This window comes from Apteryx rowi, unplaced genomic scaffold, assembly GCF_003343035.1.
Source record: "Apteryx rowi isolate R43461 unplaced genomic scaffold, aptRow1 scaffold_71, whole genome shotgun sequence".
Lineage (NCBI taxonomy): Eukaryota > Metazoa > Chordata > Aves > Apterygiformes > Apterygidae > Apteryx > Apteryx rowi.
This window is the reverse complement of record NW_020450994.1, coordinates 2,888,149-2,904,694: the sequence shown is the minus strand read 5'-3', so window position 1 is coordinate 2,904,694 and position 16,546 is coordinate 2,888,149. Positions and strand designations below refer to the sequence as shown.

Genomic DNA, 16,546 nt, shown 5'->3' with positions numbered 1-16,546 from the left:
CACATAGGCATGGAGATACAGGGCTGTAGGACCAGAAACTGAAACACATCAAGGTTTTTGGTATAATAAACTACTAAATCATGTATACAGGAATATAATCAAAACAGTATCAAACTCACTTTCTGAATAGTGTTTATTTACACAAAGAACATCAACAACAAAGCTCCCAGCTTGATTTCCTTCTCTTGCTGAGTTGTTATTTAAATCACAGGAAGAAGGAAGTAAACCTCGAGCTTGTGCCCCCTGTTATGATAATTCAAGGCTAGGAATCAACCTTGAGACCTCCTAGGGCACCTTCCATTCCTGTGCTCTGGGACAGCAGCGAGCTGCCCCTCCAGGCAAGCCTGCCAGCTTCGTGCATGAGTGGCTCACGCCAAGCCCCATCCCGCTTGCACGAGGCCTCCCTTGAGGAAGAGAGGAGTGCCTACACAGCAGTGCCCTCGGGCGCCCGTGGGGCCGTGGCCCGCTGGATGTCCTCCCGGTAGCCCTTCAGGAGCTGGTTGAGCAGCGTCTTCTCAGAGTCACAGCGYGGGCGGATGAGCGGTGGGTAGGGGTTCCCCTTGAGCTCGATGACAGCCATCTTGGCACRGTCGAGGCTGTCCCGGTTGGGGATCTGCAGCAGGCGGGTGTACTTGCCGGGGTGGGGCTGGAACCGCGGCGCCAGCACCTTGAACAGCTTGTGGATGAGGTCCTTCTCCTGCGGGGCGGCAAGCGCAGCTCCGGCACCGCCACCGACGCCACCAACGGGGCCGGGGCCGGGGCCGGCGCCTGGCTGGTACTTACCGTCAGCCAGAAGTTCGCCATGCGCATGGCCTGCTCGTTGGTGTCCCCCAGCTTGGCGTAGTCGATGAGCTGCGGGGAGAGCGGAGCCGTGACGGGACGTCACGCGGCACAGCCCGGCCCGCCCCCCGCCGCCCCCGCCACTGCTCACCCGCTCCGCGTAGCCCCGCATCTCGTCGGCGCGCGCCCACGGCGCCTCGATGCGCTCGTGCCGCACCAGCGCCGTCACCAGGTTGCGCAGCAGGTCGAGGCGCGAGCGGGGGCCCAGGCCCAGCCGCCGGTGCACGCGCCCGTGCGAGATGGCGGCCGCCACCGACAGCCGCATCCCGCCGCCCTCCTCCCGCCGCCGCCGCCGGGCACCATGGGAGCCGCCTCCCGGCAGCCCCCGCGCGCCGCCGCCGCGGTGCACCAGGGGAGCTGCCTCCCGGCAGCTCCCGCGCGCCGCACGGCACGCCGGGAGCTGGAGTCCGCCCCGCTCGCGCGGCACACAGGTGCGGCGGTACCGGGGGCTAGAGCGGCGGAAGGAGGGGCGAAGCAAGGCCTGTCGGCTCACGGGACTGGGGGGGTCTCCGGTCCGGCCCCTGCCCGAAGCAGGAGCAGCGACAAGGCGGGAGCAAGTTGCTTGCTGGGGGGCACCGCGCCGAGCGTAGTGCTCCTGTGCCGCCTGACGCTGGCAGGAGACGGCGAGCCCGGGCACCACCTCGGTTCACTGGGGAAGAAGGGAGGCCGCACCGGCCAGCGGGGCCCGGACCCGCGAACCGGGAGGTCCGAGTAGGGCGGGGCAGACGTGCCCGGCCGAGGTGGCCCAGGACCCCGGGGGGGTCAGGTGCGGCGCAGACTTATGACGCCCGCAATTCGCAGCACGCAGGCACCAAAGGAGCGGGCGCCTCTCTTAGGCTTGCTGGGTGAGAAAGTGCCGCGCGGCATTCTGGGAGTTGTAGTTTCGCGGTGGGGGCGTGCCGCAGGGCATGCCGGGAGCTGTAGTTCCGTGCCTGGCGAGGCGCCATTTCCCGCCGCAGCCGGTCCGGCGAAGCTTGCGGCGCCCTCGGGGCTAGGCCGTGGCGCGCGCGGGGAAGCCGGGAGGGTGGCGGGCCTCTCTGCCGCCCCTCACCGCAGCTGGGGCCGGCGGCGGAACGCCGCCCTCGCAGGCCGTTTCTCTGAGCTAGGGGTGAGGCGAGGGCCTCGAGGCAAGTGTGAGGGCCGGGCAATGGCTGCTGGAGCCTTCCTCTCGTCCGCTCTTTCCCCCCAGTACCGGTGGTGGGATGCCAGGGTAGCCTAACGCTCGGTATCTTATCCCAAGGCTGTGTGGGGAAGGCACCAGGACCAGAGTCCTGTCGCACTCAGCAGGTGTTGGAGCCACCATCGAACCAGCGGAGGTGGGTAAATGCCTTATTTCCGCAAACACAGAGACACAACGTATTCTGCAATAGCTTATGTCCTCGTAGTCCTGCCCTTGGCAGTGTGCAGTTCAGCTCCAAGAGCAATGCTAGAAGACAGTGGGAGGAGGTTTCCTGTTGCTCCCAACCCGCATTTCCATTTTTTGGGAAACAGGTTATGTAACAAAAGCAACTACAAACAGTATAAGAAAAATATCTTTGTTATTATGAATACATCATAAAATAACAATTACTTTATACACATTTTAGTATTTCATATACTTATATAAATAAAGTGAACAGTATAACTATTGGAATGTGTAATAGCAACAAACATACAGGTTTTTATGTGAAATTAAGAACAAATTCTTGGACCCCATCCCCATCTTTTGTTGCTTCACCGGGGTTTAACATACTAACTCTGCAATACTTTTAGAAAAAAAGGTTATTCAAGCTGTGATACCAGCAATAACTCCAGGGATTACCTTACTTCCATTTTTAATCAATTTTCCTTTCCTTTTCCTGTTTTAGCCTGACCATAAAGGAATTCTTTTGTGTCAGTATTTCAGTTTTGCACGAAAGACTAATCCTGTATGTATTTGGCACAGTGTTGAAAGAACTTTTTCCTGGCTTTATGATTTTGTTAAACCCATTAACAATCAGCATTTTCCCATCCTACACACTCTTGCAAATGTTTCCATTAAATATATTTCCAATATTAATAAAATAACAAACTCTTTATTATCCTTCTGCTTATAACTTGATGTCTTAACATCAAAATAATCTTTTTTTCTAATAAAATTATACATAGTATTTAACTATATGAAACAAAGTTGACATGTGCATGAGCCTAGTAACAAAACTAGACATGAGTGTAGATGTTTCTACATTCTTATTTTGCCTTAGTATTTTTTTTGATATTTTTGGAGCCATAGAGTAATAAATAATTTACAAGCTAATGACTTCCCTCTCTCCCCGGTAACCAAGCTTAAAATTGGAAATGTTTCATCTGATCTGGATTTATAAAACTTTAGGTATGAAGAAAATTTTACCTTTCTTTCTGAGTGTTTGTGTGTGCTTCTCTAGAAGATATCTTAATAAAACAGTTTCTGATACAGTCTCTGTATTATGAAAGTTATTATATGGTTAGTCAGAACTAAAATGAGAAAGGTCTGTACAAAGATCTTGACGCAGACAGAAGGCTGAACCTTCCCAGCCACCTGTGTTCAAAGGGGCTCTCCCTGCTGGAGGAATTCCTGTGTCCCCTGGAGTGGACTTGTCCTTGCCGTAGCATCTCCACTGCTGGGACTCAGCCAGCTGCTGGGAGTCTATGGACAGAGGAAGGCAAAGCACAGGGACAAAACCACAGAGCACTTCCATTCTCCTCTTTTATGGAGGAAGAATGCCTGTTGGAAACCCAGCTCCAGGCTGTAAAAAATCATGATGCAGACTCTAGAAAGGGAAGTTACTGAGGTCCACATTTAGAAGGCACTTAAATATGTGCCCAGGTTGATGTTTGTGAGTCTGCAGGACAACTTTCTGCACTTAGAGGCACATATTTTTTCTACCCTTCTGGTTCAGTGTCAGAATTTCCTTTCTGTGGATATTTCTGCACAGCAGGGCGTTCTCCCCCCCCACCTTCCTGAGTTTGGTGATCAAACTGTAGAAACTTCTAATTTGGTGTTTATATTTGGAAAAGCAGAGCTTAGAACTAAAGCAAGTGCCTGTTTTAGGATACTTATTCCTTGTGGGTAGGGGGGGATAAAATTTAGTTGCTATGTAGGAAGTGACTCTTTTAACCTATTGGATAGTATCTGATGGTCCAAGAAACTGCAGTTATTAATTTTGTAGTAGAAATCAACCTGATCCAGCAGGTGATGGGGAGGGCARCGTGAAAGAGAGTAAACATATACATAATTTGACATTTGACAAATGTACTCAAAATTGCATATTGATGAACTGTGTCATTTATACATAATTGCCTGCTTGAAATTAAGAAAATAAGACATGCTGTCCTAGAGCTTCTTTCAGTTTGCTACTATGAGACCATCCCTTTTTTGGTCACAACTTTCTCCCTAAATCTCACTGATCTCCCCATTGCCTGGTTCACAAGATTACTTGGATCTGTAGCTGCTGGGAGAGCTCCTCCCAGAAGAGAAGCCCAAAGACCACAGGGTGAGAACACTCATTTTTTTCTAAGCTGCCAACTACCAGTGATTTAGTCATTGCTTTTTTAGCATTGATGTACATATAAGATGAAGAGAAGAAGAAAAAAACATTAATATTCTTACAGCTAATGCCCTTGCTTGTGGCATACTGATAGTGTGGAGTTGGGAAACAGTTACAGGAATGAACACATACTCTTAAGATACTATACAAAAGATACTAAGGGTCTAGATAGTCAACTGTGTGTACAACATGACCTGTACTAGTGGTGCAGGGATTATACCAACTGTCTTCTGGCCCAGAGAACATGGAAGGAAATCCAAACCTGTACAAGAGATCTGGAAAGAGCCGGCTTATATTTTTCCCTATATGTATCTTGTTAGAACATGCAAGTCCTGAAAAACATGGCAAAGTGAGAAATTTTTCTTTGCATTTGTAACACGGACAAGTCCCAGCACTAAACATACTGTAGAAGTAGCAGCTACACAGATACAACATGAAATTTAAACATTTTGTGCTTAATATACTCCTTACATCTTTATCTTCTGTGTGTGGCAAAGTCCTCAGCAGCTGTGGTAATCCAAAAGAAATGGTAACATACATCATCCTTGAGGTATGGTCTAACTCGTAAATCCAGTTTTCCAGTGTAAAAAAAAAAAAAAAAAAAAAAGGCATTCCCTTTCATCCCTCTTTACAAATATAGGATCCCCTGTGTGCAGTACCTCACCTTAGCCATCCAAATACCAGTTGAAGTGTTTTGCCCTGTGCAGACCTGCACCTACTCATACTCCTTGAATATCAAGCCAAATACACTGCAACTCGTGTTCTAGTTCTGTGAATGCCATTTAGATTGCTCTCACACGACAGAGGAACAAAACAGATGGCAGCTCTTTGCAAACCTGAGGCCTCTCTCTGGTCTCAGTTTCACTCAGACTTTCACCAAAGAAGACAAACACCCACAGGAGGTCAGAATCTGGCTCATTCTGCAAGGCTGGGATTGGTTTGGTGCTTGCCTGAAAGACTATTTGATTCACTTACTTACACTGCTTTTCCTGCTTCATAAGTTTTCTGTTCTCTTGCTCATCCCTGTTGTGATGTATCCAGTAGGAATCTGTTGAGGAAGAGACCTGGCTACCACACTGAGCAGCAGGAGAAGGGTAAGGGAGAAGTAGGGGTAGTTTAGGACAGACACATCTTCTTGACTCTCTTTGCATGATACTCTGTAGCAACACAAAACCAAATCATTTCCAAGTCAAAAAAGCAGTGCCCTTATATCACTGCTTCTCCATATTTTTTGGCCTTTTTCTGCCGTAATAGGGCATATTAGAAGGAGACATTTCAGTTACAGCTGGCCTCTGCTGTAAAACAGGGACCCACCCTTCACACTTTTCTAAGCTTGGGGACACTAGGTGAGAACTTGAGGTCAGTGATATAATTCATTTACATGTATAAAGTAACTCTGGACCTAGGTTTTCGTTACTGCTGTCTTTCAGGGATGATATTTAACTATCCCTCCATCCCTGGCAAGAATCTGGGTAGTGGATCATTTGGACACAGAATCAAATGTAAGCAGATGAGATGCTGTTGTCTGCACCGTTAGGTAGAGCATGCCTTAATCATGCTAGCCCTATACACCAAAAAGGTTTTCCTGATAGTCTAGATACAACGCAGAGTGCAGGCTTGATGATATGGAATTACTGCAAGGAGGCCACCATGAACTGAGAAAGCTACAGTACAGGCAGCGTGATTGGGGAAAAGCAAAGAGAAAACTGGGAAATAATATATATATATTTTTACATTGTCAGTGCATTTTTATATTGAACAACTCTAAGGGGCTCTTTTTCAGTAGGCCTAGCTAAGGATGGGCTGCCTTCTGTATCCTGGTGTCTCTGGGTGCTGCCCGTGGTTTGTAGTCTTCTCCAGATCCAAAATCTACTGTGTCGTGATAGTTTGTAAATTCCTGAGGTAATGGAAACTCCTCTGTTGATGAGTGAGTCCTGTGTCCAAACACTCTCTCTTGCAGCTCAGCAATGTCGTTTCTGATGTCTGCCATCATCAGCAACAGGAAGTCAAATGAACCTGGTGGGCCCTGCAGTCACAAAGCAGAGTCATTAATAATATTGTACTTAACTCATAGTTTTCAAAAATGTTGATATAAATACCCTTGCAGGGGTAATTCAGTAAAACACTGCTTCATATTGGTTGCCTGAAATAAAAGGTCTCTCCTTGAATCAACCTGCTCAGGAAACAATCTTCAAAAGGCAAATGTTTTAGCAGACAGAGCCTACATCTACAAGACACTTAGCTCTTTTGTTACTAAACAATTCCTTCACTGTATCTTTTCTCTAGGAGCATTTTAACACCCCACAGGAACAGAGGAGATAAATCTTATAAATTATTTCTTTTTAGCTGACTTCACAGTGAAGTACACTGTTTAATACTGGGAACACCCTATTGCACACCCTGCTAAAAATCCATTCCATCAATGAGAAAAGACTGTAAGAAGGAAAATTTAAAACAATTTCACTTGAAAATAGATTGTAAATTTCCATCCTTCTCCATCTGACTTGCTCAAAGCCAATACCTTGCCAAAGTCCCAGAGAGAGACTTTGAGATTTTTGAAAGGTTTTTCAGGGATCAGGCTACCAGCAGCGGCATTGGGTGAATGCTACGAACTAGCACTCTGCATAGGATCTCATGCCACTGCCTTCTGATTGTGTCCCACCCACTTTTGTAGGACAGAGACACACTTACTCCCTTCAATGTGACACTCCGCAAAGAAGGAGATGTGTAGGCAAAAAGATTTGATGAAAACAGGAAATTATTTTCTTTGAAATAACCTCTTCTGTTCATATAAAATGTCATTCACTGTGCTCACAAAACAGGAGAGGGTTTTTTTTCCTCTTGGCTGGCCTGTTGTTAGCAGCCAACATCACTTTGCTGTGAAAATGTTTGCTAAGAGCAATACTTACAGGTATGCCTTTTGGTCCTGGTGCTCCTCGCTCCCCCTGTAATCAATACCACCTCAGTTAGTTTGCTGTGACTAAAGGAAACAGAAAAAGCACAGTTTGCTTCAGCAGACACTCTTACTGTCCCCAGGCCAAGAGTCATTGGCTTACACTAACTTTGCTTGCTAAGAAAAAGAAGACCTTAAAAGTAGGCCCTAAGCTCTCAGAGGTTTACAGACATCACATTGAGAGCCACTGACCTGAAGTGCATTTTAGGGGAATGAGCAGGTGGTTATGAGAGTCAGGATTTGCATGGGCACTTCTCTTTGTAGGTGGATATCTTGACTCCCTTTTCTTTTTTTCCCAGCTGCAGTTCTGAGGGCTTTTCAAGTACCCTTCATACCTGAAACCCCTGTCCTGCCAATTTGCAGTGCCCAGTTTTATGGGCACTGCAAAGCTTATGCCCTGACCAAGCACTGACTGCCCTCCTCCACCAATTCATGTGAGACTTGCCCATGTTCATGTGCCCTCAATAGATAATAGATGCTTCTTCAAACAGAAACAGAGACAAAATCCAGAGTACCAGCAATTCTGCTCCCTGTGCTTCACAGCCCTGGGGAGATAAAGAAGTATCTTCATGGACAAAATAAGTTTGTTTGGGTCTGTTTTTTCAGTAACATACATCTGGCTTCCTGCATGTATTTTCTTTGCTAGCAGGATTTAAGACCTGGCCCAACATCATCATTAGTGTCTGCAGCAATAAAGTTATTATAAAAAATAACCCTGCTACAATTACATGATGCATTACACATGCTGGGAAAATGTCAAGTAAATATGCAATGTTGAGATTTTGCAGGCCTGCTCTGGTGGGCCATTGTGAGGACAATGGGTGAAAACATGAAGAAAAAGTGAAGTGGGAATAAATATACTGGGAGGAGCACAGGAAATTGCCACTGACTCTAGTGGGAGCAGAGTTGGGCACTTTTGATTTTCACCTAGACAGTAACAAGCCGCAGGTAATAGAAATTTGCAAGAGAGCAGTCTAATGAAATAGGTTAAGGCATCAAATTCTTCATGGAAAAGCCAAAAGAGCTGTGGAGAAAGGAAAGGAGGCTGCTTGATAGATATCCTGACAGGACTATTTGCAAGACTTGAGGAATGGGAAGCACAAAATAGCAGAAGGAAGACATGAAGGGTTGGGGCAACAGGACATTTTCAGCACAGCAAAGRAAGTTAAAGAGGATAAAAGGGAATGATGGCAAATATGTAGAGGGTCTCTCTAGTGAGCCTGCACTTCACGTCCACATGTGCCCAGATTGTGGAAAACAATACCTCTCCTCACCTTGCTACCATCTCTCCCTGGGGCTCCTGGTGGGCCCTGCAAGAGAAAGAAAAGTGTTCACAAGAACGTAACAGATTGTGGAGCTAAGCCCAAATGTGCAATTCATAACAGGAAGGGAGAATACTGACCACGGGGCCCCGTCTGCCCTGCTTAATATGTGATATGTCTGGAGATGGTCCCATAGGTCCCATAGATCCCCGAGGGCCTGGCTGTCCAGGAGGTCCAGGAGGCCCAGGAACTCCTTGACTCCCTTTTGGTCCTGGAGCCCCTGCAATCAACAGCAAAGGTTACCTGCCAGATAAAGCATTCAGGATACATCATCAGTGAAGGCAGGAGAGGGCTGACAGCTTTTTTGAACCACCTAATGGACTGGTCACCTTAACACCCCCAGACCACAAATCCATAACAACACAACCAACACCGCAGTCATTTGAGACAACATTACTCCCTGCCACAATGGCTACATGACATCTTCACAAAACAATTAAACCTGGTGTAATGAAGAAGCCAAAACTGCCACTGCCAGGTGGTTAGGCATATTAGGCGTACAGACTGGGATTGAAAAGAAAAGCAGAAATGACTCATTTTCACACAAAGAAGAAGGGAGCAAAAGCACACGTCTCATGTGAGAAACATCTCTTGTAAAGAGAAAGCTTCAGACAGCTTGTGGAAAAGTTGGGTCAAAGACATTTACACATGACTGGCACAGAAGCAATGCTTTTTGGTCATGGGCTGCACCTCTCTTTTGCCCAGTATGGGAGCCAATGTATTAGACGAGAAGGGCTCTGTTCTTCCGTTTTGCTTCATACCATTTTCAGCTTCTATTGGTTCATCAGAGAATGCTATTTTTAGGAAGCATTCAGCCAACAAAGTATACATTAGATCAAGAGAAACGCTATGAAAAGCAAAACAGAAAATCAGGAACCTGAAATAACATTTGCACAGAACAAAACCCTTTAAGATGTCACTAGCTGAGTTGCTTTGTAGTTAGAGGGGAAAGCATTTTTCTTCATATGGAAGACATGTGAAGGACACAAGAAATGAAAGGCAGAGAGTAAAGACAGTTCAGCAGGACAGAATATTTATGATAAGGATTTTCAGAAGGAGTATAAGCAAGTTCAGGGATGAACCTCTCTGACTCCTCTTGAAGACCCGGCAATACTCTTGTTAATCGCACGGAAGAGGAAGAGAKCAGCACAGATGATTTTCAAGCAGAAAAGATAATTCTACAGTACCTTGGACAGCTCAGGTCATGGGGAAACCAGATGGGAGACATGCAGAAGCAGGCCTACGTTAGACAGATTGCAAGGTGACGCACTGCACACTTCAGAGCCTGACGCAGAATCTCTAACCACATTGTCCTTGCACTTACGATCTACTGTAGACTGAAGATACTCATCCTCCAAGAAAATGAGATAAAGACTCAAAAAACAAAGCAAGACTGCAAAAGTGGGGATAAATGGGGATCGGTTCAGTAGATAGTAAATCAAACCAGGTAAGGAATATCAGCTAGTCCTCCCTAAGAATATTCCTGAAACCCAGAGCATTTTCCTTGGATTCATTGCTAACCTGAAATTAGATCTGCCTGCAACAGAGTTAGCAAATCTTTTAACATCTCTCGCCTCAGGTTGAAGAGTGTCTGGCTTAAGTTAAAGCTTTAGGAACTCTGTGCTTTTCTCATTGCTTCAGCCTACAGCTAAGCAAAGTGCAGAAGGTGTGAGTGGAGTTTTACTTTTCTTTTCAGATTCCTTTGAATCTGGAACACAATATAAAATCAAAAAATGAATACTTGCAAAAACAGATGAGCAAAAATAAGATGATTGGCACAAACCCCTGAAAAACAACAACACCTTTTCTGCTTTACTAATGACAGTGAGCTAAAGTCATAGGAATTCCTGAAATGAAATGGAGAATGTTTAGGACAGAGCTAAAAAAATGGGAAATGATAGCTGAAGCAGGTGAGATATCACAGAGAGAGGGGAAATATAATACATACAGTACAAACACAATTTGCATACAAAGAAATACATGGAGACTAAGAAACAATAGATGGTTGGCAGAGGCTGACCATAATGACCAGACAATTTTTCTTTTTTAAATTAAGTACAGATACAAATTTAATAATAATAATCAAAGTATGAAACACATGAAATCCTATCACRCTGGAAGATTGAAACTTATTTTTATTCATGGCACTATTTTACACTCAGATCTCTCTGGTCTGTATCTTACCTGGAGGGCCTYGTTGGCCGGGCTGCCCTGGAGGGCCAGGGATATATGCATTTGATGCAAGCACTTTTTCACCAGTGATTTGCTTGCTAAGATCAGCAGCATTGTTTGGTAGCAAAGCAACCTGCAGAAAACAAAAAGCACTGTAAGCCCTCCATCATTCAGTTGGATAAACTACATTTTTGGTTAAGCTTTCGTATGGACAAATATTTAAATACTTTAGAAATATATAAAATCCTCATTGGTATCCATGGTTATACCAACACAGCTCTCAGAGGCCCAGTCAGGACTGCAGTTCATATTACATCAAGCTATGTAACACAGGGAGAAAAAAACCAGCCATTTTCCCTGATCCCAGCAAAAGACCAAAGTTCTGCAGCTGGTACCCATGGGCACAYCACTGCAGAACAGCTTTTTGCATCTGAATTGCCCCACAAAGGTTCAGAGCTTTGTAGAAAAGAGCAACCAGAAAATGAGCAGCTGAAGGAGGATGGAGAAAGATTTGCTGCACCAAGAGCTTCCTGCCACTTACCTTTTCCTGGGCACTGCTAATGATTGATAAACACTGGTACAAAATGAATAAAGAACTGGTGCACACTAGTGCTATTGGTCAAGGTATGTTTTCTGTAGGGTACCAAAGCCTTTCCAGGGGGATGTGCCCTTCTCTTCTGGGTACTCCATGGTGCTACAGGGATAATTAGAGACCTGTCAAATGCCACAGTGCCTCCATGGGGGAGGGAGGAGAGGGGAATGAGAGTGGGAGGTGGGAGAGGGGAACTCAGCTGGGCATCTYCACCAGCTCCCCAGTCCTTTCTGTGTCAGCTGAACAGTGCCTGGTCACCAGCTGTCATCGGGACTAGCTAGAGTGTGAACTCAAGCAAAGGCTTCAGTTCTTGCTCAACCCTGGCTTTCAGGCCAAATTTTCATCACTACTGTCCTGACAGCCTGGCTCTGTGGGTGCACCTAGAACAGCTGCTAGAGAAGCTTAGTGCCAAACCTTGTTCAGCTATGCTGGAGACCAGCTGAAGTCTGAGACAAGTACCTGTCATGTATTAATTGGTATTGCGTGCATACAGCTTAGCACCTCATGGGTGCTAAGTGCTTTCCCGATAGCAAAGAAGGCATGTCCCTGTCCCGAGGAGCTTGCAGCCTAAGGAAGGATGAATACACAAAGACTGGCTTTCTGAAGCAGCTCTATCAGTGTTACTCTTCTAAAAGACAGTGAGGGCAGAGGAAAGGAAATACAGCATTTTTGAAAATCATGTTGCAGTAGCTGAACAGCCCCAGAGACTTGTAGGTGTACTCCTGTGGTGTCAATGCTCCAGGGTTCTCTGGCTGCCCTGAGGTCACCTTCACTATCCACCCCATCCACTGTGGTTTAACTCTGATTGATTCTAGTTCCTTGTCTGTCATTCCCCTGCAAGTTATCTCATGCTGTGTCAAAAGCACTGGTTATAGCCACTCTGGTTTGGCTCCACTTGATTCTCTAGTGGCCAGTCTCAGCTAAGCTAATTAGTCACAGGAGGGATTCTCATCCCTTTGGTTGATGAGGACTTCAAGGATCAGAGCAAAACTCTTTAATGCCCCCCTTTCACTAAGGCTATGTCATCTCAGGCACATTAATCTCATTTAGAAACACCTGCTTGATTGAAATAGATTTTAGAAGACAACAAGGACACAGAACTGGATTTAATCAGCACCTATTTCAAATGATTGATTTCTTAAAAATCTCTCTCTTTTGAACCATGTTTTCCTTTTAAATTGCAAAGTCTTTGGGGAAGAGATTGGACCCTCATTTCCAGTGAGGTTAGCTGGAAGATGGCATAGACATTCAATACAATAGGTTTCTGCTTGCGTTAGCATTTCATAGCTTTGTTAGCTCACTTGACAGCTTTGAGATCAGTGGACAGTGGAGGCCATTTACCTATGTAAACCAGGACTACATATTGGTATCTATTTCTATATTGTAGAAATTTTCTGGCTCAATGTTCCATCTAACTCTCACAGGATGAATGTTGTGGCATGTACAAAAATAAAAAATAGCACTTCCTGCTCTTAATTCCATTAGTTAATTTTGATTCAGTGAACTCTGATCAACCATAATCCCTCACTGAAGTTTATCAGAAAGCATGTGACTGTGTTGATGACTGTGTTGAAGCCTGTGGCAGCAGTAACTCCTAAGCTAGGAGACTCAATTTTCAAGTATGTACAAGATTTCTTTAAGCTCTTGCCTTATTGTATTGTCCCAAAGAAAACTCTCTCCCTCACCACACATCTCTTGCCAGTGTTGATGGGACCTCCTCACAGGTAATCAGTACCACCTGGGAAGATGCTTGGGAACATTACTTTCACCTGTACATCTCTCTGATTGACCTCTATGCAGAAATCTGATGAGAAAACATTGTCATAGAGAGTGACAGTCTACAGCTCTTTTCCACAGGGTGTTTTAAGTGACCCACAGAGACAAGTCTAGTTTTGCAGACCATACTGTTTAACCAAATAGATGTCTGGATCTGCTTTGCATAAAGATGCAAGGCAAAAGCAAGCGAGAATATAAACTGCATAATATGATTTGAAATGCTGTAATCCATTAAACATCAGGTCTGCTTACCCAGATTGAATACATTTAATAATAAATGTATTTAGAGACATTCTGCAAATCTTTAGTCTCCCCAGAGTCAGCGGAGGGGAGATGACAAGCCAGGAGGCTGTTCTACAGCCAGGAAAGATTATTAGTGGTGATTGGCCACATGCAGAGTTGGGAAGTTTGCCCTGCCAGATAGAGTTGAAGAGATATTTCAGCAATACCGGGGCAAATCTTCCTGGGGCAGCTTTGTTGCTGCCCTGAATGAATTTGTTCACTGGATAATTTGATGATAGACTCTGCAACGTTTTCATGGGAGAGTTGCATTAAAATACATGCTGACTCCTGCTATCTGATAGTGCTTTTAATCACCTATTTGGAATTCCCTGCACTGGACTGTTCTCAAAACTCCTGTTGGTTTCTGTGATTATTTGGTATACACCCACAGAATGGTTGAGGTTAGAAGGGATCTTTGGAGGTCATCTAGTCCAACCTCCTGGCCTCTAGTGCAAATCAAATGTTTGTAAAGCAGAGTCAAAATAATAATGTTATGTACTTGCAATACATAGAGCAAACTTCTCTCAGCAAACAAGCTATCAGTTAAGAAATGGACTTTCTAGGGCAGCCAGTGCTGTTTGCAGTTTTGAGCTGGATGCACAGAAGAGTTTTGAAGGAAGCAAAAGCGAGAAAAAATGATGGAAATGCTGAAACAGTTCCTGATGGCATTTCTGAAATGCATGGTTTGATTTTTCAGACTAGAATTCAAAACGCGATGACAGAAATATAAAGATTTATCAGCCATTTGTGACTCAGGCTTTGGAGATCATTGATGTTCCAAAGACAAGATTACTGAGCTATAGACAAGTTAAATGACATGTTGTAAGTCTTACAGGAATTTGGTAGATTCACTGCAACCCTGCTGGAAATCAGTAGTTGGATGAGGTCAGTACTTCACAGAAACCCCACAGGGTGTTTCTTAGGTCATGTGGTTACTCCTATGAGCTTGCCCACACAGAAAATGGAGATCCAGCACACTCGCTGCTCTGGGTTGTGTCTTTTGCATTGTCATCTTTGGTTTTCCAAAGAAAAACAATTGCTTAATTTACCAATGACTCTGCAGCTTTCAGAGACAACATCCCAGCCACTGCACCACAGATCAAAGCGTGGGACTGCTGAAGCTAAAGGGCTACCCCATGGCTCACAACACCTTATGCCCGAGGCTGAAGAGAAAAATTCAGTAACTGGGGGCTCTCACAGCCACATTGGCCGAGGCCCGGCACAAGGAGGTCAGCCAGCCAGCTCCAGTCAGTGCACTACAAAGGCGCATTTCCCTGGGCTGCGTTCAGATTGTCTGGAGTGGGGTCCTGATTTGGGAATTTATTAGTATCCCCGCTGATAAATAAATGTCACTTACTGTATAGTCCCTGCCATGAATAATTCTTCAGATTATGTTGCAAATGGCCAGGCTGCAGTAGAAAGATGCATTTAGTGGCAAAGACTCAGCATGAAGAGGATTTAAAAGTGTATTCCGTTCTGCTGCTTAACTAAGATATTGACTTGTTCCTGCCAGCAAGGCTGTTTTAACAAATAGCTTAGCAAGTTAAAAAAAAATCAAATAGCTGCTGTGAAAGCATCTACACATGCTTCCCCACTGAGTCAGCTGGACTTCAGACATACACTAGAAGTGCCAAAATACCCAGGCTCTGATCTAGCTCACTGCTTTTTTATATCTCCTGGCCAGCAAATAGCTGCTACATACACTGGGGCCAAACCATGTGTTTTTGATGTTGACTCAAATCCTCTCAGGGATTGGCTATATTTATTGGCTTAATTTCTATTTCACCTTTTAGCTGAACCAGGATCTTGGTCAAGAGTGACCTTGGCTTTCTCCATCCAGAGCTTCAAATCTTAATAGTGCTTGGAAAATGCTTTTTTTTTTTTTGTCCATGTGCGTGCAAATATTTGTGAGTGTAAGTTTTAAAGGAAGACAGTGCTAGAAACATGACCCCCACCATGTTCAATGTTGCATGCTCTATCTGGAGTTTTGGGCAGTTCCTACGAAATTTGTGGTCTAGGTGATTCTGACAGTGTTTGATAGGAGTGATGCCAGACATGGATTTCTAATTAAGATGTTTAAACACATCTGTGCAATATGCTCCAAAAATGCCCCAATTCCAAGTGCTGAACTGATTACTTGATTTTTTTTTAAATTGTTGGCTGTGTGTCAGCATGTCAGTTATCCTTCCCCTAGTTTTCCAGCCTTTCACTCCTTTTCCTGTAAGATCTGAGATCAACCTATCACTGCCCAAAGTTCTTCTAGTATATCACGAGGACAATCTAACCCACTGGATAACCCCTTCAAGGAGACTTTCTGCTCTGATCCTAGAACTAGTGTTTCCTGGATCTGGAATCTATGGTACAATCCTCTAAAAAGTATTGGTGCCATCACCTCCATCCTTTAATCCAGTAGATAGTGCACACTCCAGAAGCAGTATGGATTTGAGTTCAAACCCCTGCTTGCCTGAGGAGACCCGAAATCACACCTCCCACTTCCAGAAGTATACCCCAAGTCCCAGTCACAGGATTTTCTAGATTGGATCCCTCTCAGACTCTTCTGCTAAACTTAATTTTGTATAAAATTCATAAAATCTGAAAGCCTTCACCACAAGACTAAAGACTCATTCCCATAAACTGTCTGGCAGACAGGAATGAATTATTCTGTGCAAAACAGAGCATCTTCAATCATGGATTTTCAGAGATGTCCTTCTCAGAAGGACTTGGCCACAGGGAGAGGCTGGTGAAACGTGAGGGCTCACTTCTCCTTGGTCAGAGGAGCAGTATGAGCCTGGATTTCTTCTCAGCATGGGCAAAAGCTCTCCCCACTGTGGGGTAAAAAATGCTGGGGGTGTTGTGGGACCACCTCTTGCAGTTCTGTCTGTGTGAGGCACAATCTAGTGGGCACCTTCTGAGAATGCCAAATAGATCAAGTCCCACAAGGAAGATACCTGCTGAAAACTTAGAGTATAGATCCCAGCAAGACTTAGCTATGAGACCAGAGCGAGCTGCTTAGCGTGGTCACAGTTATTGTACAACACAAGGCACCCACAGTAAGAGGTTTGGA

General features: G+C 45.1%; 2 protein-coding genes across 2 annotated transcripts in view; both read right to left on the bottom strand.

Moving 5' to 3' along the window:
• Window positions 1-115: 115 nt before the first annotated feature.
• On the bottom strand, window positions 116-1,141 carry MRPL17 (mitochondrial ribosomal protein L17). The gene is made up of 3 exons (XM_026087217.1): window positions 932-1,141; window positions 784-852; window positions 116-697 (listed from the first exon to the last, which is right to left on the bottom strand). The coding sequence occupies exons 1-3, from the start codon at window positions 1,103-1,105 to the stop codon at window positions 425-427; spliced, it is 516 nt and encodes a 171-aa protein (XP_025943002.1). The 5' UTR covers window positions 1,106-1,141; the 3' UTR covers window positions 116-424.
• A 5,036-nt stretch (window positions 1,142-6,177) lies between these two features.
• The window catches only part of CCBE1 (collagen and calcium binding EGF domains 1), a 108,180-nt gene continuing 97,811 nt past the window's right edge, over window positions 6,178-16,546 (bottom strand). Inside the window, exons 7-11 of the mRNA XM_026087256.1 lie at window positions 10,845-10,965; window positions 8,741-8,880; window positions 8,613-8,648; window positions 7,295-7,330; window positions 6,178-6,411 (exon numbers count right to left, since the gene is read on the bottom strand). Of these exons, the coding sequence (XP_025943041.1) occupies window positions 6,178-6,411; window positions 7,295-7,330; window positions 8,613-8,648; window positions 8,741-8,880; window positions 10,845-10,965 (567 nt within the window). The remainder of the gene's footprint in view (window positions 6,412-7,294; window positions 7,331-8,612; window positions 8,649-8,740; window positions 8,881-10,844; window positions 10,966-16,546) is intronic.